At 51.7% G+C, this 25,267-nt stretch overlaps 3 protein-coding genes across 5 annotated transcripts; 1 reads left to right on the forward strand and 2 right to left on the reverse strand.

Moving 5' to 3' along the window:
- Positions 1-414: 414 nt before the first annotated feature.
- On the reverse strand, positions 415-6,129 carry MEST (mesoderm specific transcript). The gene is made up of 11 exons (XM_021545760.3): positions 5,976-6,129; positions 5,422-5,501; positions 4,952-5,029; positions 4,417-4,553; positions 4,111-4,169; positions 3,174-3,214; positions 2,915-2,985; positions 2,161-2,262; positions 1,511-1,587; positions 1,034-1,097; positions 415-637 (listed from the first exon to the last, which is right to left on the reverse strand). Exons 1-11 carry the CDS (start codon positions 6,127-6,129, stop codon positions 520-522), a joined length of 981 nt encoding a protein of 326 aa, XP_021401435.1. The 3' UTR covers positions 415-519.
- Positions 6,130-9,010: 2,881 nt separating this feature from the next.
- CEP41 (centrosomal protein 41) lies at positions 9,011-21,057 on the forward strand. Of its 2 annotated transcripts, XM_077783718.1 has the most exons (11): positions 9,011-9,101; positions 9,395-9,458; positions 10,334-10,381; positions 13,567-13,628; positions 14,297-14,366; positions 14,794-14,917; positions 15,872-16,023; positions 16,267-16,334; positions 16,970-17,084; positions 17,771-17,986; positions 19,425-21,057. In XM_077783718.1, the coding sequence occupies exons 1-11, from the start codon at positions 9,069-9,071 to the stop codon at positions 19,571-19,573; spliced, it is 1,101 nt and encodes a 366-aa protein (XP_077639844.1). In that variant the 5' UTR covers positions 9,011-9,068; the 3' UTR covers positions 19,574-21,057. The 2 variants fall into 2 exon arrangements, with proteins under 2 accessions (XP_077639844.1, XP_031362614.2); XM_031506754.2 differs by lacking the exons at positions 9,011-9,101; positions 9,395-9,458; positions 10,334-10,381 and adding an exon at positions 11,141-11,681.
- A 681-nt stretch (positions 21,058-21,738) lies between these two features.
- On the reverse strand, positions 21,739-24,915 carry LOC110478877 (carboxypeptidase A1). 2 transcript variants are annotated; one of them, XM_021545772.2, is made up of 11 exons: positions 24,785-24,915; positions 24,517-24,598; positions 24,244-24,378; positions 24,061-24,162; positions 23,862-23,963; positions 23,681-23,782; positions 23,464-23,574; positions 23,185-23,275; positions 22,679-22,878; positions 22,056-22,140; positions 21,739-21,926 (listed from the first exon to the last, which is right to left on the reverse strand). In XM_021545772.2, the coding sequence occupies exons 1-11, from the start codon at positions 24,907-24,909 to the stop codon at positions 21,739-21,741; spliced, it is 1,323 nt and encodes a 440-aa protein (XP_021401447.2). In that variant the 5' UTR covers positions 24,910-24,915. The 2 variants fall into 2 exon arrangements, with proteins under 2 accessions (XP_021401447.2, XP_077639268.1); XM_077783142.1 differs by having other exon boundaries at positions 22,679-22,869; positions 23,176-23,275.
- Positions 24,916-25,267: the final 352 nt, after the last annotated feature.

Here is a 25,267-nt window from a genome sequence, read left to right on the forward strand (position 1 = left end):
TGTGACTGGCTCTTCTTCCACACAGAAAAATCAATGTACAGAGATTAAACTCCATCTCTTGAGGCAGATTCAATCCTCTGAGCTTTATGTCAGGTAATAACCAAACCTCAGGGCAGCCTTTTCCTGGGTTCAGATTGGGAAAAACCCCACATGGAAAACTGGGAAGGGAAGGGAGATGGAGGGATTTTGTAAGGGAACTTCTTCCTCTCCCTGCTGATGAAATAGTTATTTCTTCCCAAGTCAGGGTGATGAAGGAAGTAAGAAATCTGATTTCATGTTAATTTAAACCTCTGCCTCTCTAGAGAGTTAAGCTGGGCAAGAAGGTGAGTGCAGGGCTGGAAAAGCTGCCAGCATCCTGCTTTTCCCCTCATTTTTCCAGCTGTCCAAGGATTTAACTCAATTTGGCAGCCCAGGGTGAGGCTGTGAGTGCAGTGTTGGATTTGGGAGAGAAAAATCAATGTTTTTTCCTGCCCCCAAAGCCTGACTCTAAGCAAAGAGTGAGACCTGAGCTGCAGCAGCTCAGAAGGAGTTGATGAAGTTCAGATAGGCATTCAGAAATCCCATGGGATCCTCCAGCTGGGGATAGTGGCTGATGTGGTCATCCAGCACGGACACTGTGGACGTGGGAAGCACCTTCCTGGTGGGAGAACAGAGCAAGGCTTAAGCACAGGAATTGCTGCAGGCTCAGCCCTCTTGCACAGCCAGGATCCTGCCCATTTTTGGGATAAAGCCTGGAACAGCTCCATCTGACCCCTTCCAAGTGCTGGATTTCCTTCAGGTTAGTTTGGAGGAGGAGAGTTCCTCAGGAAACACATCTCCCCTGTGTGGTTTTAAAATGGATCGTGACTGAAAATCCTGATTTTGGTGCCTAAAATGCAGAACCAATTTCCAAACTGCTCTGACTGAACCACTGGGCTGTGCAGGTGCCAGTGGGAATTAAAACCAGCCTCCTTGAGGATGGAATTGAAGGAATAGCCAGGCAAAATATCCCTTGGAATGAAGCCCCAGCTGCACATTCCCACTTTTGTCTTACTTGTAAAGCTGGAGGAACTCCGGGTGTGGATTCACAGGGTCCAGGGGCCCGTAGATGAGATGCACTGCAAGGGAAGCACAGACAGAGCTTTTATATCCATAAATTAATGGATTCATTAATTAGAACATCCCCAGGGAGACCTGCAGGAGTGTTCCCTCCTCATGCAAAGCTTGGGAAGCTTCCAGTGGAGCACTGAACAAAACAGCTCTGAATGGGCTTTTGCTGGGCTGCCTTGGGGTCAATCCAGCCTCCAACCCCCAAATTTTCCCCTGGTTGCAACTTTTTGGGCTTGAAAAGCTCCTCAACTTCCCTGGAGCAGCACTTGGAGAACCAGCTGTGAACCAGGGCACATTATCTCTGCTGTGAAACTGGGTTTGAGCTCAGAATAACGAGAGGCTGATGGGTGGAAGGGAGCCTGGAAGTGAGGGGGACAATTCCCAAAAATCCCAAGCAGTAAAGGAATGGATTCCTACTCACGTGGGACCGAGGTAGACATCAAAGCCCCAACCCAGCGCTCTCTGTGCTTCTTTCTCTGGTTTATGTACTGCAAAATACTGAAGGAAGGAAAAGTCCTTGTTATGCAATGATGCTGCCCAGCCTGGGATTTGCTCCCAGGGCAGATGAGATCCAGGTGGGATCTGCATCTCCTGTGGGAATCCAGCACCACACCATCATCCCTGGGCTTGGGGACTCTGTTCTTCCACTGGGGGAAGGGGAGACAAGGAGCTGAACTCAACCACCAGCCCAAGAGCCTTCTAAAAGCCACAAACTGGAAGAAACACGTCCTTCCAAAATTGCCAAGCTGAAGATTTGGGATTGGGACTTTTGGGAGTGGCCCAGAAGGTTCAAATCTAGAGGCAAATCTCTCCTGGGACAATGTTGCTCCAAACCACTGACTGCCAAAGAAAAAAATCCACATCTCGCATCCAACTCCAACCTTCATTTCCCTGCCTTGCATCATCCCAGAGAATCCCTACGCCACCATCACCCCCAGCTCTTTCTTGGGATGTGATGTTGATCCCAGACTCCAAAAGCAGCAGCTGGAAGTTCTGGAGAGCCTGGCTGAGCTCCAGGAACCTCGGAGCAGGGGTGACATTCAGTTGATGCAGGAATTCCGGCCGAGGTACCTGTCCATAACAAGATTCCCGTCGTTATTCCGCACTGCCGTCCACATATCCCAGAATTCCGCCTGGGAGGGCTGCGTGTAGGGCCCAAAAACTGCTCTGAGCCTGGAAAAAAAATGGAATTTGGAGAGACACGGCAGCAGCTGTGTCAGGGAACCATTCAAAAACTACTCTAGGGCAAAAAATTCCAGCGCTTCCAGTTTGCACAGCAAAACTCTAAGTGCTAAGATGTCCCCCAGAAAAGTTGGGGATGGCCTGAAAGGGCTTTTTTGGGGAAAAAAGAAGAGGGTTTTTAACGCTGCTAAAAATACAAAAATCTGTTTGTGCAGAAGCTTTGTTGCCTCTGAAATGTGTAATTCCAATATTTGTGGAGGAGGATTCCAGTGTCTAAAAGCTGTTTGGTTTATTTTTAAATGGAAGCACTTGGCCAGTGTGGAGAGGGAATGGTCCAGAGGTGAATCCCACCTCTCCAGGGCCAGGGAATCTGCTCCCTGCCAAATCCCTGATCTATGGAATCATGGAATGGTTTGGGTTGGAAAGAAATTTAAGGTTCATTCACTCAGGGACACCTCCCACTACCCTATGGTGTCTCGGACACTTCCAGGCATCCAAGGGCATCCCCAGCTGCTCTGGGAATTCGATTCCAGGGTCTCCCCACCCTCCCAGCCAGGAATTCCTTCTCATTCCTGCATTTCCCCTTCCCCATTTGGTTCACATCCCTACGGATTGTGCCCAGCACCGCCGAGACCCGACTCACCCTCCGGAGAAGAAGAAGAAGTTCATCAGGCGCAGGAGGATGGGGGACAGCAACCCCCCATCCTTGAGGAGCTTGGGAAGAAGGGAGAAAAGGAGGGAGCACAACTCGGCATCGGACACACGGATAAATCCATGGAGAGCTTTTCCCACCACGCCCAGCCCAGACCCTTGAGGTGTCCATGGGGTGCGACAGCAGCGCTCCAAGGGGTGTTTAGCTGGGATTTTGGGATTCGGTATGGCTGGAGAGGGGAGCAGCTCACCTTCTGGATGAAGCGGGGGTAGTACGCTTCGGGAAAAATCCCTGGAAGGACATCAAAGGACGGAGCTGTAAGGCTGGAAGTGTTTTGCTGCACATCTCCCAGGTTGTCCCCCTTCACGGCCCAGGGAGCCCCAAGACTGCTGCTCCCAGTTAATTACAGCACTTTGATTGCAATCCTTGGGATTTGGGGGATGGGGATGGGAAAGCCAATCCATCCCATGGACCCCCATCCCATGGATCCCCTTCCCATGGATCCCAATCCCATGGATCCCCTTCCTATGGATCTCCATCCCATGCATCCCCATCCCATAGATCTCCATCCCATGGATCCCCATCCCATGGATCCCCTTCCCATGGATTTCCATCCCATGGATCTCCATCCCATGGATCCCAATCCCATGGATCCCCTTCCTATGGATCTCCATCCCATGCATCCCCATCCCATAGATCTCCATCCCATGCATCCCCATCCCATGGATCCCCTTCCCATGGATTTCCATCCCATGGATCTCCATCCCATGGATCCCAATCCCATGGATCCCCTTCCTATGGATCTCCATCCCATGCATCCCCATCCCATGGATCTCCATCCCATGGATTCCCATCCCATGGATCCCCATCCCATGGATCTCCATCCCATGGATCCCAATCCCATGGATCCCCTTCCTATGGATCTCCATCCCATGCATCCCCATCCCATGGATCTCCATCCCATGGATCCCAATCCCATGGATCCCAATCCCATGGATCCCCATCCCATGGATCTCCATCCCATGCATCTCAATCCCATGGATCCCAATGCCATGGATCCCCATCCCATAGATCCCATCCCATGGATCTCCATCCCATCCCATGGATCCCAAACCCATGTATCCAAATCCCAAAATCCCACGGATCCCCATCCCACAGATCCCCATCCCACCCTGGACAAACCTCACCTCCGTTGGACAAACAGAGGCTGTTGATCAGGATGCTTCCAGTTTTGTTGCGCTCATACCTGGGGACAGCAGAGAAGAAGGTGAGACACGACCTGACCTCTCCGGGCTCCGAGAAACGACCCAGCAGGAGCTCAAATCGCGTTGGATCAGCTCCGTTCCCTTCGGGAATCGGGCGGACAGAAGCCTCGGGTGTGCCCTGAGACACCTCAGGCACAAGGAAAAGGGGATTCTGCGCCACGTCCTTCCACTTATCTGCTGGAAATCGTCTTGGTGGAGACACCAAAGGGCAGGAGGGGTGGCAGGGACCTGTGGAGCAGCTCCTGGGCCACCGTGTCCCCGTAGTCGTGGGACAGGAGGTTGATCCGCTGGTGCCGGAGCCCGAGGTGGCGCAGCAGCCCCTCCACGATGGTGGCCTGCTCGAAGATGGAGTAGCCATGGGGCCTCTAAAAAGTGGGAGAGGGGTCCCAGTGAGAGCCTGACCCAGCAGGAGCCCCCAGATTCCAGAATCAACGGCCCAAGGGAGGAACGTGGAATTATGGACTATGGAAAGCAGCAGCTTGTGAGCCCACACTCAGCACTTGGGATGTCCTGTGATGTCCACAAGGCCGTGGGAGCATTGTCCATGCTCCAGAGGGGTCGAGGTGCATTTTGGAATCCCATCAAACCTCGCTGAAGGTCCACCAGAAACCTTCCCTATCCCTTCCACTGTTGTAATGGCTTTTCCCTTTTCCAGAGGTAAACAGGAGGAGAAAAACCAATTTTTCTCCTGGGTGGCAAAAACCAATTTTCTGGAGCGCTGGGCCGAAAGCAACCATGAAAATCCTTATCCCGGGGTACTCACAGGCTTGTCACTGAATCCAAATCCGAGGAAATCCAGGGCAATCACCCGGTGGAAGCGCTGGGTCAGCCCTTCCCAGATCTGGGAAGGGGAGAAATGCATTAAAAAAGCATCCAGCGGGAGCAGAGGATGGAAACATCTGCAGTGATGAGCAGCCATGGATGGACGTGCTCCTCCCCACCATCCCAGGAGAACATTCCAGCTCCAAGAAAACAGCAGCAGGTCAAAATTTCCCCAATAAACAGCCACATCATCCCCCAAAAAAGCCAAGGAATTTTGGCTGTTTTCCTGGACTGTGGGATGTGGAAAGATCTTGGATTTCACACTGGGAGAAGAACAAGGTGGAGCACGGTGGTACCTCCAGCAGAAATCAGGAATTCTCCTCTGGAGCGCGGCCCACCCCTGCTGTGCTGCCCGCTCACCCCCAGGAGGTGAAAATCCCGGGATTTGCTGTCAGATTCCAAGCCCCTCACCTTGCTCCAGTCATAGCTGGACGTTGGGAAGCCGTGCAGGAGCACCACGACGTCAGAGCTGCCGACGGCGCCGCTGGAATCTGCGGGGAGAGCGGGACACCTCGGAGTCAGCTCTTCCCAAAAATTCCTCCCTTCTAGGACAGGAACTGCTCCCTTCTAGAACGGGAATTGAGTCCATCCCACTGGGAATCCACCTCTCCCTCTGCTCCCCAAAACCGAGGATGGGTTTGAGTCCCACCACGACTTCCCTTGGGAAACCTCACCAGCTCCATGGATTTTAAATGAATTGATAGAGGGATTTAATTAGCCCAAATGAATTCCAGCAGCCTCTGTGCTGCTGCAAAAAGGGTTTCCAGTGTCTTTTCCATGTTGGCATCCATTGGAGGATCCTGGGATCCTTCCCACCAAGGCACAAGAACCAACTTTCCCCAGTGAAACGTTCCGATCCATCCCCGGCCGATCTGGGACGGCAAAAACCGGGCGGGATTTGTCACCACCTGGCCGGGGTTTAGGAATGTCCCCATGGCCACCGAGGGATGGATGGACTCTGTCACCTCTGTAGAAGATGCTGAGGTCCTTGTAGGTGAAGAAGCTTCCGGAGGATTTCCAGGAGCGGAGCGCCGGGGAAAGCTGGGGGGGTGGGATGTGCAGGTAGACAGCGAGGAGGGGCACGCCCAGCAGCCCCACCTGCAGCCACCACTCCTTCATCCTGCGGGACACGGCCGGGACACCGGGGTCACCCCGCAACTCCTGAGCTGCCTCTGAGCTCACCAGGTCTGGAGAAACTGCATCTGTGGCCCCAAAGCTCCCCCATTCCCAGAACCCACCTTCATGGCCCCAAAACTCCTCCATTCCCATAACTTCCATGGCCCCAAAACTCCCCCATTCCCAGAACCCACATCCATGGCCCCAAAACTTCCCCATTCCCAGAACTTCCATGGTCCCAAAACTCCCCCATTCCTAGAACCCACCTCCATGGCCCCAAAACTTCCACATTCCCATAACTTCTATGGCCCTAAAACTTCCCCATTCCCAGAACTTCCATGGCCCCAAAACTCCCCCATTCCCATAACCCACATCCATGGTCCCAAAACTTCTCCATTCCCAGAACGTCCATGTCCCCAAAACTCCTCCATTCCTATAACTTCCATGGCCCCAAAACTTCCCCATTCCCAGAACTTCCATGGCCCCAAAACTCCCCCAGTCCCATAACCCACATCCATGGCCCCAAAACTCCTCCATTCCCAGAACGTCCATGGCCCCAAAACTTCCCCATTCCCAGAACCTCCATGGCCCCAAAACTCCCCCATTCCTAGAACTCACCTCCATGGCCCCAAAACTTCCACATTCCCATAACTTCTATGGCCCTAAAACTTCCCCATTCCCAGAACCTCCATGGCCCCAAAACTCCCCCATTCCCATAACCCACATCCATGGTCCCAAAACTTCTCCATTCCCAGAACGTCCATGTCCCCAAAACTCCTCCATTCCTATAACTTCCATGGCCCCAAAACTTCCCCATTCCCAGACCCACATCCATGGCCCCAAAACTCCTCCATTCCCATAACTTCCATGGCCCCAAAACTCCCCCAATCCTATAACCCCTTTCCATGGCCCCAAAACTCCCCCATTCCCAGACCCACATCCATGTCCCCAAAACTCCTCCATTCCTATAACTCACATCCATGGCCCCAAAATACTCCAGTCCCAGAACCCACATCCATGTCCTCAAAACTCCCCCATTCCCAGAACTTCCATGTCCCCAAAACTCCCCCAGTCCTATAACCCACCTCCATGTCCCTAAAACTCCCCCATTCCCATAATCCGCCCGTCCCCAGGGTAGCAGGTCCAGCAGACATTTGGGGTCTGAGAGGGAAGGTCGGTCTCGTTTGGGCTCTGAGGGGGATTGGTGGGGCCATTTGGGATTTGAGGGGGAACAATGGTCCTCTTTGGGGTCTGAGGGAGACTGTGGGGCCGTTTGGGGTCTGAGGGGAACATGGGGTCATTGGAAGGCTGTTGAGGGGTCTGAAGGGGGTTGTGGACTTGTGGGGTTTAGGTGGAGGGGGGCATGACCCCACTAAGTGTCCACAGGGGACCCTGGGGTCACTGGGGGGACTTGAGGGCCATGGGCTCATTAGGGGACCACGAGCTAATTGGGGGGCCCTGGGGTCACTTGAGGGCCATGGGCTCATTAAGGGACTGTGGGCTAATTGGGGGACCCTGGTGTCAGTGGGGGGACATGAGGGCCATGGGCTCATTAGGGGGCTACGGGCTAATTGGGGGACCACGGGGTCACTGGGGGGACTTGAGGGGCCATGGGCTCATTAGGGGTCATGGGCTAATTGGGGGGCCCTGGGGTCAGTGGGGGGACTTGAGGGGTGATGGGCTCATTAAGGGGAGCGTGGGTTAATTGGGGGACCCTGGGGTCAGTGGGGTCACTTGAGGGCCATGGGCTCATTAGGGGACTGTGGGCTAATTGGGGGACCCTGGGGTCAGTGGGGGGACTTGAGGGCCATGAGCTCATTAGGGGGCTACGGGCTAATTGGGGGGCCCTGGGGTCACTGGGGGGACTTGAGGGGTGATGGGCTCATTAGGGGGCCACGGGCTAATTGGGGGACCCTGGTGTCAGTGGGGGGACATGAGGGCCATGGGCTCATTAGGGGACTGTGGGCTAATTGGGGGTCACTGGGGGGACTTGAGGGGTGATGGGCTCATTAGGGGTCATGGGCTAATTGGGGGGCCCTGGGGTCACTGGGAGGACTTGAGGGGTGATGGGCTCATTAAGGGGAGCGTGGGTTAATTGGGGGGCCCTGGGGTCAGTGGGGGGACTTGAGGGCCATGGGCTCATTAGGGGACTACGGGCTAATTGGGGGGCCCTGGGGTCAGTGGGGGGACTTGAGGGGCCATGGGCTCATTAGGGGGCCGTGAGCTAATTGGGGGACTACGGGGTCACTTGAGGGGTGATGGGCTCATTAGGGGACTACGGGCTAATTGGGGGGCCCTGGGGTCACTGGTGGGACTTGAAGGTCCATGGGCTCATTAGGGGTCCATGGGCTAATTGGGGGTCCTGAGGGGGCCCTGGGGTCACTGTGGGTGGGGGGGTCAGGGGGGCCGTGACCCCAAAGGGGTTCAGGGACTCAGTGGCAGTCAAAGGGAGGGGCCACACCCACCGGAGCGGCCCCGCCCACCGAGGGGCCACACCCACCCAAGCCACGCCCACCGACCGCGCGCGAAATCCCGCCCCTTCTCAGGCCACGCCCCCTCGCTGGGCGGAGCCTCCGCGCGCGCTCCCGGAGGGAGGGGGGCGTGGCCGCGCCCGCGCGCGCGCCGCTCTCACCTGCGCTCCGGCGCGGCCGCGCGCCGCCCTCGCGCTCTCCCGGCGGGGGCGGGGCCTGGGCCGGAGGGGCGTGGCTTCCTCCCCGCGCATGCGCAGCACACGCCCCGCGTCTCCCCTTTCCCCCCTTCCCGCCCGCCGCGTCCCTCCCGTTGCCGGGCGACGCGCGCGCTCCCCGCCGCGCGGGCTCTGATTGGCTGCGGGCGCGGCGGGCGGCCAATGGCGGCGGGCGTAGTTGCGGGGTGGGGCGGGAGGCGGGAGCGCGGCCGCGCGTGAGGGGACGGGCGGAGCGGGCGGGCCGCCCTGAGGGGAGATGTCGGCGCGGGGCGGCTTCGGCGACCCTCAGGTGCCCTCAGGGGCCTGCCCTTCTCAGCACCCCCCGGGCGGCCAGGGGGGCGCGGGGCACGGCCGGGGGGATGGTTCGTGCGGCTGCCGGGGCCGGGAGAGCTCCGCGCGGGGAGAAGTTCTCCTTCCGAGCCTTTAAATCAGCGCGGTTTAACACCCGGATGGGCATTCAGGAACCTCTCGCTTGTCTTTCTGTCTCTTAAATGCCTTCAGATCGCATTTTCTGCTATTTATGGTTTTTTTTATTATTTTATTTTTTAATTTTGGCTTCTCGTCTTTTCCGTTTTGAAACAGCTTCTAACCCGCCGCATCCCCTCGAATCCCAAGTATCAACATGTAAAAACTCGTCTGGATACTGGTAAGTGAAATTGTTGTGGGATAAAACCACCCAAAATTGAGGTAGGATGACAGAAAAATGTAATTAATGCCTTAATTATCCCTGCCCGGAGCTAAGTCACCCCAACCCTACAGAATCCTTATTGCGGTTATGATTTGTCTCACCAAATATTATAAAAATTATAGAAATTTCCTATTTACAATTATATAAAATATGAAAATTTCCTACTTACGATTTTTCTCCAAAGCTGAAATTAAAACAAGCACGAACTATACAGATTTATGTGTATTTATATATATATATTTTATGTACTTATGTATATTTATCTTCATACACCCCCCTGAAAATTGAGATTAAATGCTCTGTGTGTAAATTAACGCATGTTTAAAGTCTTTGTTGTCTTAAAACCTGTCTATTTTTTTTTCCTACTCTTCTTTTTTAAAGAACAATTTGGGGGTTAAATAGATTTAAACTGGGTCAGGCTCTGTTGTGGTGGTTCCCATAGAAATTATTGGTCTTGGAATTTCTGTCCATGGACTTTTCCTGCATCTTATCAAAGGTGTGAGCCAAAATAATTATTTGGGGGTGTCTTTGTGGTTTTTTTTTTTTTTTTTTTTGTTATTAAAGCAGCTGAATTTTATTCAGTAACATTATCTTGTAGTTTTCTCACCAAAATGTTGGGAAAGGAGCTGCAGATCCTTGGATTTTTCTGTTTAGTTCTACTTTCCTTTAGAGAAAAGAGGAAAATTGTGGCATTTTTGTACCTTTTATTGCCACTGTGAAGGAGGATCTACAACAAATATCTGTTTCCTTCAATGCAATTAAAATTTAAGCCTCAGTGGGCCTGAGGAAAATAAATAATTGTAATAAATTGATTTTTTTTGTTGTTGTTACAGGAAATAGTTTGTCGAAATACATGGAAAAATTGGAAGAGATCAAAAGAAGTGAGTACCTGGGGAAGGGCAGGATGGGTTAAAAATGAGTTGGTTCAAGGCTCAAAGAGCAGGACATGAATTCCAGGAGGTTTTCCTTGGAAATCTCCACAGATTTAATTTTAAAATCCAAGCAGGAATCTTCCAGATCCTTCTTTGCTATTGGATTTTATTTTGGAAGCTCTATTAGCTGAGAAATCCAGGCTAGACTCATCTGGGAAGATTCATGGATCATTTCTGAGATTTTTATTTCACTTTTAGGGCACAGCTTGAGCTCTTTTATCTTTATATAATTTAAATTCCTATCAAAATACTCCAAGACAGGAAAAGACCAAGCTCATTCCTTGTGTTAACATTGATTTCAGCACCACTAAACATTGAGATTTTGAAGACTTTAGGTTGTTCAGACTAATGAAGGCCTAAATTATTTTTATTTCTTTTATTTTCCCACTAAAACTAGGTTTTTCATATCATTTTTCCCCAATAAAACCAGTGTTTTATGACTTAATTCCCAGATTATTCTCACATAAGGAGCCAGGAAAGCTCTTCAACTTCAAAGCTGCATTTGTGGAGGTGAAAAAGAGCCCTGAATTGAGCTGAAAGCTCCATTAATTAGGATTTGAAATGTCCAGGTTTGGTTCTCAGCCCCACTTTCTGAGGGAGCTCAGGGGAATCTATTTGTGCAAAACAACTCTTTCTTTGTGCTTGGTTTGTTGGGTTTGGGTTCACACTGCAGGTCTTTGGGGGGGAAAAAAATGAAAAGAGGAATGACCTTGAGCTTTCCAAAACACTCTGTTGACTGAGATTTCAGTGCTGGACACTGCCTTGCTTTTTATTTCTGTTGAAAATCTTGGGTTTTTTGTGGGTTTCCAATCTCAGCACGGATCTGTTCCGTGCAGTTCTTTTATTCTTTCTTTTTTTGTTTTTGGGGAGGGACTTTCTCATTCTCTGCAGGGCTGAATGGACACGTTGTTGTGCTGGGGAGTGGAGGAACTTCTCCCCCTCAATTTCTCAGGGATAGATGACACCCTTTGGATGCAGATTGAGATCCCCAGCACAGGCTCCTCTCTGTCCCTTATGTAACGTGAGAGATTTAAATCCACGCCATCAAAACATTAAAGAGCTGCACCCACCACACACCTGTCCTTTGGAGGATTGATTGACTTGGGGCACGCACAGCAGGGCTCTTCCTTCTCTCTGCTGCTGTTTCCCTCCTCTCCCAAAGCCCTCAGGAGCCCATCCCTGGAAAACAGAATCATTCCAAGCAAAACCATGTCAGAGAATTCCAACAGCTCCGCCAGGACCGGACCGGGTACGTGGGGTTGCTTTTGGAGCTGGAGGCAGCACTTCCGAGCTCTCTGGGAAGGCATTTGGGGTGGCAAAGGCAAGATCTAGGGCAAAGAAGCTTTTTTTGGGGTAAAAAGTCCTTATTTGAGGTGGAAAGGAGCCATGCAGGAGCTGCATCGTTTGGCAGCGGTTCTGCTTTGGTGGTTTTTATCCATCCAGCACTTCCCAAGCTTTGCTGCTTTTATTTTTCCTTCTAAATGAAGTTTATTTGCCATGACAGAAAAGCTCTTTTTTGGCCTTTGCTGGGCAATTTTAATCCTTGAGCAGATTAAACAGGAAATAATTAAAGAAAATAATTGTTGCTGGGGTTTTTTTTTGAGTTTAAGGAAGATTTAACAACCTCAGTTGAGGTTTGAAACCTGGTGGTTTTGCAAGAACCACGAGGGTCATTTTCCAGGTAATTGACATCCTGCAATCCAATTTCTGCACCTCATCATCCTGCAATCCCTTTTCTGCACCTCCTGTGCTTCAGCCCTGTGGTTTGGATGTGTAATGGGTATTTTGGAAGGGCTCTTTTTTCCTGGGACAACTTGTGAGGAGCAAAGAGGTGCTTGTTTTGCAGCCTGATCGAAATGATTTTGGGTAGGATGTTGAATTTGGGAAGAGATCTCAGCCTCCAGCATTCCCATGGCTCTCTAAACAACTCAGCTGGGGAATTTCCATAAGCAAACCCCACAGGAATTTTTTTGTCTGGTGGCTGCAGGAATGTGCAGGGGATCCCTTCCCCCTTTTCTTCTCATTTCCCCTAAGATAATGGAGCACTCAGCAGATGGTTTTAGAGGATTTAGAATCCTTGAACTGAGTGGATTTGCCAAAGATCCCGAGCTCCATTGTCATCCCTAGGAGCTGAACAGCTGGAGAGGGACCAGCTCCTTCCCAACCCTGCGTTTCCCAAAGGACAGAGCTCCCATTGCTTCCCAGGACAGGTTATTCCATATCAAGATGTTCCCACTGATACCCATCCTGGCTTCTCTTTCCTCCTCCCACCTTTTGTTTCGCTCCAGGAGGTCTCTCCCTTCCTCTGCAGGAGCTGGGTGGGATCAGGCTCCCAACCTTGGCTCTGGGAATCTCTGCTCTGGCTCTTTGCCAGCAGCTCTGCTCGGTTTTCTTCCTCCCTAAGCTGTGTCTTCAGGATTAAGATTCAATTAGGCCAGTTTCTTGTATTAATTACCCATTAAGACTCAATTAGTCCAGTTTCTTGTGTCAGTTACCTGCTCCTTGAGAGATCCGTGACTTTCTGAAGAAACCAGAATTTAATTATGAGATGAAGTATTAAAAGCTTGGATTTTTTTAATTGTTAAGATGGAACCTGCGTCTTTAGCTTGGTATTTGCAAAGACACGATGCCCCATACTCTGATACTGCTGTAATTTACACAAATTAAAAATTAAGGTAAATGAATCTTTTGGTTTAAGGAGCTTTGTGACTCCAATGGGTCTCAGAGAACAGCAGGGAAAGGGGGAAATCTTGAACTGCTTCCTGCCCCAGCCCCATGGAAAACATAAATTCATATTTTGAGTCTAAAAGCAGCTAAATCTGCATCTTCCACTTCATCATGTGTGGACAAGATCTTCCTTTATAACTGGTCTCAATTAAAATCTCTCTTCATATCTGTGATTAATTAAATCTTTTCTTTATAACTGCTATTAATTAAACCCTTTATTTATAACTCTCATTTCACAAACTCTCCAGATTTGCTGCTCTCACCCTTCAGCACAAACCTGCCCTGAATTCCTGCTTGGCTGTGGAAGAGTCTTGGAGAAAAGCTGGGATTAAGCCGTGACCTGGTGTCTAAAAAAAACTGGGAATGAGCTGGAAATTTACCTTGTCCTCTTTGTTTTGTTTTTGTAGATTACAGGTATAAAAAGGATGAGCTCTTTAAAAGGCTGAAGGTGACAACTTTTGCTCAATTGGTATGTACAGATCCTTCTCTGACCTCCAAAATCTCTTAGGAGCAGCATGTTTCCTTGGATTAAAAATTTCTCTGTAATTATTTAGCTTTAGCTGTAATTATTCTGTCTTGGCTTCTTCCTGCCTTTAATAAAAGCAAATAATCAATTTCCACAGTGGCCAAATGCCTTAATTACAAATTAAAGTTTGTGGTGACTCCGTCTTTGAAATTTATTTCATTATTTGATTTGTCCATTAACTTAAAAGTATCTTCAAGCATCTTGCAAAAGAAAAAGGCTGTGTAAAACAGCACTTAAATCTGAATTTTGTGTCTGCAGCCCTCCCTGACCCCAGGTTTAACTGCAGAAAGTGGGCAGCTGGGACTTCAAGGCTTTCTGTGCATTACTTTATTTAAAAGCAGTGAATCATGCTATTTTAAAAAGTGAAAAATTTATCAGGAAATAAAGAGCTGGGGAGTGCTGGTTCAAGAAAACTGCTTCAAACTAAAAAAAAAAAAAAAAACAAAACCAAATTTTCTTCTCAGGAGGGAAGGGAAGGTTAAACTTGGAGATGTGAAGAGTGGGATCCTGCAGACTCGGGATTTTTCTTTTTTTCCCTGGATTGTTTTCCTTGAGCTGCTCGCTGCTGTGGATGTGGGGATCAGTGTCTGGTTGTTTTTTGTGCCCTGCAGGTTCTCCAGGTCGCCTCTCTGTCCAACGAAACCTTAGAAGTGACAAACGAGGAGCTGCACAAGCTGCAAGGTGACAACGCTGGTGACAGAGGGGGAGAGCTGAGGGTCACTGCCAGGGGGTGAAGTGGCAGAGCTGGCACTGCAGCAAGGCTTAACCAGGAGGAAAAATGGAAAAATAAAACTTCACCTGTGGCCTGGGAATATAAACACTCCTAAAAAAAAAAGGGCTTGCATGTTGGAAAAGCCTCATGCTGGCAGTAATGTAATCCACATCAACAATTCTGTTTTATTGATTTCTTCAAATGAGAGCTCAAGCCCTAAAAAATCAGTTGGCTCTTTATTATTTTAAATAAGGAGGCTCTGGGTAAATTCTCTTTGTTAAGAGGATGAAGATAAAGCTGTCACACTTTTCTTTCCAGGAATAGAAACTGCCCTTTAAAACCTGCTTGTTTACCTCCTGCAGCTCCTTAGCTCCTTGTGCCCTCTTCTCTCCCCAGATTCTGGTGCTGCAGGTGATGACACAGGGACAAATGGGAAAGGGAGCCATGAGGGGACACCCAGCCCTGTCCTGTTCCTCAACAACTCTGGAGCCGGGGAATCCCATCGTTCCACGCTGCAGAGGTGCCTCACTCAATGTCATTCTCCTCCTGGCTTAGCTGATGATTATTTGAGCCCAGCTGCTGATTTTAAATTGCTTGCTAAGTGGTTTTATCCTGTACTTCTCATTAAAGCCTGGGTTTGTAGGTGAGAGGGAGGGGATTGGCAGGATTTCCTGTTGGAATGGGTTTGGATTAAACAGCAACCAAGGTTGTTGTCACTTGATGAAGGTCTGACAAAGAAATGTGTTGGTGGGATTCCATCCAGGCCCCCACATTCCAGAATTTTGGGGATAACACAGTGCTCTGATCAACTCAGTCATGTGCATTGCTGTTAGCGATGGTTTGTATTGATATGGAGGGGCAGGACACAGGGAATGGCTTCAAAGTGACACAGGGATATTGGGAAGGGATTCCTGGCTGGGATGGTGGGGACGGGGTTGAAATAGAATTCCCAGAGAAGCTGGAGCTGCCCCTGGATGTGTCCAGAGCTGGGCTGGACAGGGTTTGGAGCACTCTGGGATAGTGGGAACTGTCCCTGCTTGGGAGGGTGGGAAGAGGCTGGAATAGAATTCCCAGAGAAGCTGGAGCTGCCCCTGGATGTGTCCAGAGCTGGGCTGGACAGGGTTTGGAGCACTCTGGGATAGTGGGAACTGTCCCTGCTTGGGAGGGGGGGGAGAGGCTGGAATAGAATTCCCAGAGAAGCTGGAGCTGCCCCTGGATTTGTCCAAAGCTGGGCTGGATAGGGTTTGGAGCACTCTGGGGAGCTCCAAGGTGTCCCTGCCCAGGGGGTGGAATGAGATCCTTAAGGTCCCTTCCCACCCAAACCATTTTAGGATTAAGACTAATTCCAAACCCACCATGTTTGAAGAGATCCCAGGATGATGCTGGGAGAGGAAGCTTTATCCCAGCTCTTCCCCAGCCTTGGAAGGGATGGAGACCCCTAAAAGCATTCCTTAATGTGCCGTTCCCTTTGCAGCGTGATCAGTGGGGTTGGGGAGCTGGACATGGAGAAGGATTCTCCAAAGAAGGAGGACCCCCAGGCCCAGGAGAGGCCTTATCCCGACTGCCCGTTCCTGCTGCTGGACGTGCGGGACCGCGACGCCTACGAGCAGTGCCACATCGTGGGAGGTGAGCAGCCCCAGGGCACGGATTGCAGCCTGGGCCACAGCCCTGCTGGGCTTTGTCCCCCTGGTGTTCCCAGTGCTTATCCAGCACATCCCTCCTTCCTGGGAGGAGATCAGGGGCCTGAGTTGATGTTAATCCCATCCTCAGCGGGTTCTCTCTCAAGGCTGTTGTATCCCAGGCTGTTGGTGTTCAGCCTCTGGATGATTTTTCCCTCTTTTTCTTTTTTTTTTTTTTCCCCTTCTGCAGCTTATTCCTACCCCATTGCAACGTTGTCTAGAACCATGAATCCATATACAAATAACATTCTGGAATATGTATCCTTTACATGGGAACGTGAGGGGATGTTGATGGGAGCTCCCAAAATCGATTGGAGTTTATCCAAGCAAAATTAGGGATCTCAAAAAGGGTGGGACAGGAGGTGGAGTTACCTGGTGCAGCTCCACTGCCCCAGTCAGATGCTGGATTCTGCTTCCTCAAGGCTGCTCTTGACTCCATTGAATCCAGTGTCTGGATTTGGCATTTCCCTGGATTTTGGCAGCTGGAAGGCCGAGCCAGACTCGGGCACTGCTCTCCTGCTGCTGTTCCAGGAATGCATCCATCAAATCCTTTGGCTTCCTATCAGCACCTTGATGGGACTGGGGATGAACAGAGGATTTTTAAGTGGGATTAGGCTGATCATTCCCAGGCTGTTGATTCTGAGGGGAGCTTATAAACAAAGGAGCTGTTGCCATTCCCAATCTTCAAGCAATGCTGGATGCAGTGGGAATTAAGCTGTGTCTGGCAAGCCTCAGCCACTGAGAATTCTATCGAGAGAACATTCCCGCTGGATGCTTGCAAGCCAAGTATGGAGCCTTTCCCTCCCCAGTCCCACTTGTCTCTTTTGCTTCCTAAAACGTTTCAATTTTTAAATTCAGCAGTTAAGCTGACTCCTTAACAATTCCCATGGCAGAAAAATGCCCATGGAAAAATCATCATTGTGTACGACAACGACGAGCGCTTGGCGAGCCAGGCGGCCACCACCATGTGTGAGAGGGGCTTTGAGAACCTCTTCATGTTATCTGGGGGTAGGTGGGGCTGGGAGAGCTCCCCCAGCCCTCCTGGGGAGAGGGGGGAGCAACTTGTGGAAGCTGGAGATGGGAAAGATCTGGGTTGTGGAATCGTGGGATGGTTTGGGTTGGAAGGAAGCTGAAGGATCATCCATTTCTGTTCCTATGGGCAGGGACACCTTCCACCATCCCAGGCTGCTCCAGCCCCAGTGTCCAACATTTCCTTGGACATCCCAGGGGTCCAGGGGCAGCCCCAGCTGCTCTGGCAATCCCAGCCCAGCCAGGAATTCCTCATTCCCAAATCCCATCCATGGCTGCCCTCTGGCAGTGGGAGCCATTCCCTGGGTCCTGTCCCTCCAGGCTTTTCCCAAATTTCAGCTCTCCTGGAGTCCCTTCAGGGCCTGGAATGTGCTGGAAGCTCTCCCTGGATCCTTCTCCTCTCCAGGGGAACATTCCCAGCTCTGGGAGCAGCTCCAAGGCCTCCTCTAGACTCTCTCCAGCAACTCCCCGTCCTGCTGCTGTTGTCCCCAGAGTTAAACTCCATGTGGGATCTCACCTGAGCAGGGCACAGGCGCAGAATTCTCCCCTCTCCTGCCACCCACATTTCTCCATCCGAACTCTGCCCCTGCAGCTGCGTCAGTGCCTGGTGACTGGTCCCTGCTGAGCCATCCAGCTGGGATAACAGCTGCTCCGTGTCCCTGCAGGCCTCAAGGTCCTTGCCCAGAAGATCCCAGAGGGGTTGGTCACCGGCACGCTCCCCGTGTCCTGCCAGGGGCCAGCTCCCACGGGAACCGCCCGGAGGAGAACGACTCCCAGGGTGCCACCCACGCCTGCGGAGAACAAGTGGAGGTTTTCTGCAGATGATCTGCAGAAGGTGAAGCATTACCTGGCTGAGGAGCAGATTCCTTCAGATGCTGCCAGTAAGAGTCCAGTGCTGCCTTTTTGGGCTTGCCTACAAACACCGGGCCAGGCTGATGCCTCAGGGTTTAGCTTTTCTATTTTTCAGATTCTGAGCTGCTTTGGTGTGTGGGTCTGAGCTTCTCATTATGGGATGGTGAGCTCTTTGCACAGAGCAGGGACACAAAACAATTCCTGCTCCAGCTGGGCACCAAGGACAAATGATCCAAACCTCAGCCCAGGAGCACAAACACCGTGGGCTGGAGAGAGAAAAACAAGCAGGGTGGGACTGATGGGCTGGAGCTGGAATGGGAATGAACTCCAAGGTGCCAATGGAGCAGAACTGATCCCAGGGAGAGCCCCCGGGAGCGCTCGTGCATTTTGGGACCATTTTGGGTCATTTGGGTTCATTTTGTGACCATTTTGAGTCATCTTAGGTTCATTTTGGGACCATTTTGGTTCATCTTGGGTTCATTTTGGGACCATTTTGGTTCATCTTGGGTTCATTTTGGGACCCTTTTGGTTCATTTGGGTTCATTTTGGGGCCATTTTGGTTCATTTGGGTTCATTTTGGGACCATTTTGGTTCATTTGGGTGCAGCCCTGGCTGGGCTCTGGTGCTGCCCAGGGTGGATCCAAGGAGGAGATCCTTGAATAAATCCCTGATTTATTCTTTAGTCCAGCCTCTGCTCTAGGTCAGTCTTCACAAGGCATCAAGGTGAAGTTAAAAGAATAAAAGGGGATATATTTAATGAAAGACCTTCAGGTGCATTAAGGACAGATTAAGTTAATTAACGTTTTATGTGGAGTTTAGTCATGCACTAATGATTTGAAAAATACAAAAGCTAAAATTTTAAGGCATCACCAGAACATGTTTCAACCTCATCATGGAATGGTTGGGTGGGAAGGTGTAGGTGCAGAGTTTGTGGTGATTTGGGGGTGGGGCTGCCCCATCCCTGATGGGTACAGCTGTGAGGAGCAGGTGAGCAGTATTAAAGGTAATGAGCCATGGAGTGCCCAGGTGTGCTGAGTGGGCACACAGGTGCAGTGCATCAGCATGAGGGGACAAAAGGCTGGGCTGAAGGACAAGGGCAGATGCTTGCAGCCTTCTGAAGTGGTGTGGGGTTACTCTGTATGGGTTGAAGCCTTCTGAAATTGCAAGGTGACACTCTGTGTGTTGTGGCTGTCTCAACTGTCACATGTGCTGTGACACTAATGCAGTATAAGATTTGAAAAATATAAAAGCTAAAATTCCAAGGCATCACCAGAATATGCTTCAACCTCATCATGGAATGGTTGGGTGGGAAGGGACCTTAAAGCCACCCATCCCACCATGGGCAGGGACACCTTCCCCTTTTCCAGGTTGTTCCAAGCCCATCCAACCTGGCTGGACACATCCAGGGATGGGACAGCCACAACTTGTGGACAAGCAGTTTGTGACTTGGGGTTGTTTTTCCCACAGGCCGCCTTTCCCGGGGTGTTTCAGGCCACGATTCCAAGCTCTCATCCGTGAGGAACAACCCCAGCCTCCCCAGCCCTGCTCACACCGTGGGATCCCTGAGCAGCCGCTCCCACAGCAGGACCAGCATCCAGAACAGGCCCTGGAAATAAATGAGTATCCAGGTTTTGGGAATGCTGAGCAGTGCAGCCCGTTTGTGGTTTTAGGAATCGGCAGGGAAAAGCGGCCGTGGTGAGGATTGGCAGCTCGGGTAAGGCTGGGCAGCTGGAATGATGTTTCCTAGAAGCAGGAATGGCATCACTTGGGGAGTAGGGCAGGACAGAGGTGATAGAACTGGTTTTGTAGGGGAGGGAGAAAACTGCTAGGAAAGGCTGGGACCAGTAGAAACTTCCAGCTGAAGGAATTTATGTCCCTAACATTCCTGGGCCACACTGGAGCCATGGAATGCAATAAAGGTGAACAGGCCACAAATCATCTGTGAGCACAAACTTTGGTGGTTTTAGCAGAGATAAAGACATTCAGCAACTTGCCAAAAGTGAGAGAAGGTCCTGGAAGGTTTGTTTGTTGTTTTTTTAAAATAAATTATGATAATGAACAGAAGTATTTGTAATAAAAATGGTTTTTTATTGCCCAGCTGGTGCTGTGACAGTCGTGCTTGCTTGTGGACACTTTGTGAATAGTTGTGTCTTTTCCAAGGTGAGCTGGAGGAGAATAACTGGATTTTCTTTTTCCCAATGACTCCTTTTCCAGTAGTTTTTTTAAGGTTTAGGGTGGCTGAAGGAAATTTGCTGCTGCGGCCTCACCAGGGTCCCTAAAACAGAGCAGGGCTCTGGAATCTGGAACTGAACGGGGTAAAGGTTTCCTGGAAAATGAGTAGCACAGTTTTCCTCAAATTGGTGCTTCTGGATAACCTGGGGATCCTCCGATTTTCCTGAGCTGCTTATGGGACACTTTGGAGGTGATTTTGGAGGGATTCTGCTCTCCAGTTTTTCCATCTGGCATTGCTGAGCCTGGTCCTGGTTTTAGCTATTGTGGTCTTGTGGGGTTTGTGTGTATTTTTGGATTCAGTGTTTTTTCCCCTTTTTGAAGCAGACAATCTTCAACACATCCCAAAACTCACTGGTGACTTTGGGATAATTCCAGTGAAAGGACAAAAACTAGGAGAAATGGCACATAATTTCCTGTTGGGCAGCTTAGGACTCAACATCCCTGATCACATTTATCTTTTATTGTGACTCTGAGTGTGGAATCAGACAATGCTGATCTCAGGACTGGCAGGTTCAGTCTGATTAGGTCCTGCTGCTGTGGGAGTATATTTTTCCAGCTCTATGAGCTCTTGGAAGTGTCATTGCACTGGCTAAAATCCTGGTTTTGCTATCCAGCTGTGGGAGACAGATCCAGAATCCCTGGCTGCTCTGTGCTGCGTGAAAACCTCCTGGTGAAACTTGGACAAAACTGGCTTGAGTTGTTTGAGATCCTCCAAATCCAAGGAATCAAAGCAAGGACTGGATGTGCTTTCCCATCATCTCAATGCATTTGTGTGGATTTGGACTCTTGGTGTTGTTTGGAACAGAGTTTAACTCCATAGGGGCCGAGAGGTTTAATTGTTTAATTTAATAAAATGTAAATTACAGCATCTGTTTGGGTGATTTATTTGCAGCTTTGAGAGCTGTGGAGAGCCTGGAAAAGCTGGGAGTGAGCAAGGGCTCAGCTCCTCATTCCCTAGGGATTGCAGCAGGTAAGGAAGGATCACACAAGAAAGGTTTGGCTGGCAAAGAGACTTTAAAGCCTGTCCAGTTCCAGCTCCTGACACCTTCCACTATCCCAGGTTACTCTAAGCCCTGTCCAGCCTGGCCTGGAAAACTTCCAGGGATCCACAGCTCCCCTGGGAATTCCAGCCCAGCCAGGAATTCCTTCTCAGTATCCCATGGCTGCCCTCTGGCAGTGGGAGCCATTCCCGGTGTCCTGTCCCTGCCTTGTCCCCAGTTCTCTCCAGCTTTCCTGGAGCCCAGATAAATCCTGACTTGGTGTCCCAGAGCTCAGTTCCCTTTCCATCCTCTGCCAGATGAAAGGGAAAACCACCACCTTCCTTCCTTTTCATTCCTGCTATTTTCATGCCCTTTCAATCAATTCCTTTTCCAGGCCACTGGCCCAGCACACTCTGTTTGTGCTGGCACCACCTCCAGCTCCGAAAGGGCTTTTCCACCCAGTTTGGAGAAAAAGGGGAAAACAACCACAAGCTTTTCTCATCCTTCTTCCCATTTATTTACTGATTGCCTTCTTCCCTCTCTCCAGCTGCTCCAGCCCTGATCCCAGCTCAGTAGAGGTTGTCTCGGGCGTGCTCCATGATGACCTTCAGAGCCAGCCAGGTCTCCTCGGCGGTGGGGACGATCTGTCTGGCGGGCAGCAGGAATCCGTAGCGCCCCGTGTCCCGCAACTCGAAGGTGAAGGAATATTTAATCCCCTGGTTGTAGGTCCAGTCGACGGTCGATCCACTCGCTCTGTCTGAGGGAGTAAAAAATAGGGGGGGGGTTCAGAGCCTCGATGGCTTTGTGCAGGAATCCCGTGGGATGTTTGGCCGGTGTGAGGGATGGCTGTGGGATTTGGGGATTTTGGGGCTGCCCCAGCACTTACAGATGGTGGTGATGATGCTGCCGTAATCGTACTGGGTGCCGTACAGGGAGGACAGAGCTGCCACGGCCTTGGCGGAAATCTCGTGCTGGGAATACAGGAATGGGGGAAAGATGAGCCAAAGAAAGCAAAAACTTGTGGGATGCAGCTTCCCTGGGAATTCCAGCCCAGCCAGGAATTCCTTCCCAATATCCCATTGCTGCCCTCTGGCAGTGGGAGCCATTCCCTGTGTCCTGTCCCTCCATCCTTGTCCCCAGCCCCTCTGCAGCTCTCCTGGAGCCCAAATAAATCCTGCTGACTTCATGTCCCACAGCCCAGTTCCCCTTCCATCCTCTGCCAGATGAAAGGGAAAACCACCACCTTCCTTCCCTTTTGTTCCTGCTATTTTCATGCCCTTTCAATCAATTCCTTTTCCAGGCCACAGCCTTAGCAGAAATCTTGTGCTGGGAACACAGGGATGGGGGAAAGATGAGCCAAAGAAAGCAAAAACCTGTGGGATACAGCTTTTTTCTGGGTGCAGCAAAGCTCCTCCCAGTTTCCCAATGGCTGCAGGACAGAGGTGGCTCCTCCTTGGAGCAGCAGGAGAGCTCAAGCCCATCCAGCCCCTCAAAGCCCACGGGTCTCACCAGTTCCTGCGCGTTTGGTGCCGGGGTCTCAGTGTAGCCATAGGGGTAGAGCAGGAGCTGGGAATAGCTGTGGATGGAGACGAAAGCCTTGATGTTGCCATGGCTCTTCACAAAGTCCACGATGGATTTCACCTCGGGCTCCGAGTTGGGGTAGGGTCCGTGGTACGTCTCCGAGCAGGAGTATCCGCTGGCTCCGGCATCTGCCGAGGAAAGGATGGTGAGAACACAGTGGGAATTTGGGAATAACGAGTTATTCCTACCCCTCAGCTCCTTGGTAGTGATTAAGGAATGCTCCTGGGGCTCCTCCTAGAGATTTGTATGGTGACTTTCATTTGTCGCCGGGGGACATCAAAGTCCTGGTGGAGCCCAAACCCTCAGCTCTGCCACGGAGAGCAAACCCCACCTCTTCCCCAGGGGACAGCAATGGATCTTTGAGCCAGAAGCAGCTTTGGAGCCTCCAGCTGGAGAGTGGAAATGCTCCACAGATGAAAGGGGACAGCTCTGACCTCCAAAACCTGCGTCCCAGTTGCGGTTGGGGTCCACTCCGACGCAGATGGCACCCGAGTGCCTGGACCTGGTCTTGCGCCACATGCGGTCCTGGAAGGGCAGAGCCACCTCAGCTGGTGCCCGGGGCTGGAGCTCCACAGCTCGTGGTGGTCCCCATCCCATGGAAACGTGGGTGAGGAGGCCTTGCCCTCTCAGGGATGTGCAACGCCCCAAATCCTGCTCCCCAGCCCCATCCAGAGCAGCTGTAGGAACCAGGGAGAGGAAATCCAGGCCGGTACCGTGCTGTGGGTGTAGGCAAAGCCATCTGGGTTGGTGACAATCTCCAGGAAGATGTCCATCGTCTCCAGGATGGAGGCCACACCTTCGTTATTCGCGTGATCCTGGACAATCTAGAGAGGATGGAGGTTTGGGGCTCCCCTGTTCTCCCTGTGGGATCACCCACGTGGATCCCACAGCTTCTGAGGCCCGGGTGGCCCTTTTGGGATGTGTCAGTACCTTCCTGGCAAACCAGACGCCGCTGGCCTGTGTCACCCACTCGCGGGAGTGGATCCCGGTGTCGATCCAGACGGCCGGGCGGTTTGTGCCCCCCGTGCTGAACTGAGAGAGCAGAGAGGGGGGGGTTGGCTTTGTCCCTGTCACCACTTTCCCCTCTGGATCACAATCCCCAAATCCTCACCTTGAGCACGTAGAGGGGACGGTTCTCGGTCGAGCGGCCGATCTCCAGCTTGCTCACCAGGTTGGGGTTCTCGGCCACCAGCATGTCCATGAAATTATAGATCTGGGAACAAGAGATGTGGGGGTCACTCCCGGCTCACCCCCTGCCCAAGAGCAAACTTTTTCCCCCCCAAAATGCCCCAAGTCTTGCGCATTCCCACCTCATCTATGGTGTGGTAGGCGTCATAGTTGAAGGTGCTGGTGTCGAGCGGCAGCTGGCGGCTGCTGCGGAGCATCTCCACCTGCTCCTCATCCACCAGGGCCTGTGGGACAAGGGTGGGATGAGCCCTGTTCCCACTGATGGGATCCCACCTCTCCCCCGCCTCCCCTGCAGCACCGCTGACCTGCACATCCTCGATCATGATGGAATAGGAGACCCCAGTGGCCTCCAGGTGGGCTTTGACCGCCTGCAGGCTGGGGAAGGGCACGCGGATGTCCACGGGAAGTCCGAGCTTGCGGGGAGCCAGCCAGAAATCCAGCTGGATGGGGGAAAATGGAGATAAGGGGTGAGATCCTGCCTTGGGGCTTTTCACCGCTCGGTTCCCACAATCCCACATCCAACCCCACCCTTGCTTTGCGTGGGGGGTGTCCCCAAAATCCACCTCCACACCCAGTACCTGCAGATGCTCCAGGTCCTGCAGCTCCTGCACCTTCTGCAGCTCCTCATCGCTCTGGGGGATGACGCGCAGCACCTGGTGCCTGTGGGGTCAGGGGGTGCTGGGGGGGTGTGGGATAAACTCCGGCCCTGTTAGTCCGACCTAACCCCACCCATCCATGCCCCCCATTCCGGGGATTTCCCCTGAGCCTTTTCCATGTGCCCCCTCAGGGCTGAACCAACTCCTTCTGCCCCGCCAGGTGCCACCATTCCCATCCCGGCCCCCTTACCCAACGAAGGTCTTGGTGCAGGTGGCCACTGCCACCAGGGCAGCCAAGAGCACGGGGAGCCTCATGGTCAGCAGGGAGAGCTGGTTTTGCATCCCAACAGCGCCCTGGGGCCTCTTAAATCCCATGGGATGGTGGCCCCAGCCCGGCCCCTCCAGCTGCCCCTTTTCCCAGGGCCCTGGGAAGGCTCTGGCTGCCACCAGCCAAGGTCAGGCCCTGCTGTCCCCATCCAGGAGCTCCCAGTCCTGGCCAAACCTGTCCCATGAACCTGCTGGGGCCGTGGTGAGTCAGCTGCCAGCAAGGTGAGACCAGGAGGTGCCAAAATCCCACAGCCTCCAGTGCCGGTTGAGGGGAGGGAAAGAATCAATTTGGGTCGAGAATGCACAAAATGCAGATTTTCACTTGGGGCTCGGTGAGCTGGATCCCTAAGGCACAGTGGTGGGGAAACTGGTTTAAAATTTGGCTGAGGAAAGTGGTGTAAGGCTT

Source organism: Lonchura striata, chromosome 5, assembly GCF_046129695.1.
Source record: "Lonchura striata isolate bLonStr1 chromosome 5, bLonStr1.mat, whole genome shotgun sequence".
In the NCBI taxonomy this organism is placed as follows: Eukaryota; Metazoa; Chordata; class Aves; order Passeriformes; family Estrildidae; genus Lonchura; species Lonchura striata.

Coding starts and splice junctions, on each gene's coding strand:
- MEST (XM_021545760.3), bottom strand. CDS start 6,129: ATGAAGGAGTGGTGGCTGCAGGTGGGGCTGCTGGGCGTGCCCCTCCTC. Junction 2,263..2,914: donor TTCTTCTTCTTCTCCGGAGG/GTGAGTCGGGTC, acceptor TTTTTTTTCCAG/GCTCAGAGCAGTTTTTGGGC. Junction 638..1,033: donor GAGTTCCTCCAGCTTTACAA/GTAAGACAAAAG, acceptor TTCTCCCACCAG/GAAGGTGCTTCCCACGTCCA.
- CEP41 (XM_077783718.1), top strand. CDS start 9,069: ATGTCGGCGCGGGGCGGCTTCGGCGACCCTCAG. Junction 13,629..14,296: donor TGACAACTTTTGCTCAATTG/GTATGTACAGAT, acceptor TGTGCCCTGCAG/GTTCTCCAGGTCGCCTCTCT. Junction 17,085..17,770: donor CCTCTTCATGTTATCTGGGG/GTAGGTGGGGCT, acceptor GTGTCCCTGCAG/GCCTCAAGGTCCTTGCCCAG.
- LOC110478877 (XM_021545772.2), bottom strand. CDS start 24,909: ATGGGATTTAAGAGGCCCCAGGGCGCTGTTGGGATGCAAAACCAGCTC. Junction 24,599..24,784: donor TGCACCAAGACCTTCGTTGG/GTAAGGGGGCCG, acceptor CTGACCCCACAG/GCACCAGGTGCTGCGCGTCA. Junction 24,379..24,516: donor AGGACCTGGAGCATCTGCAG/GTACTGGGTGTG, acceptor TCCCCCATCCAG/CTGGATTTCTGGCTGGCTCC.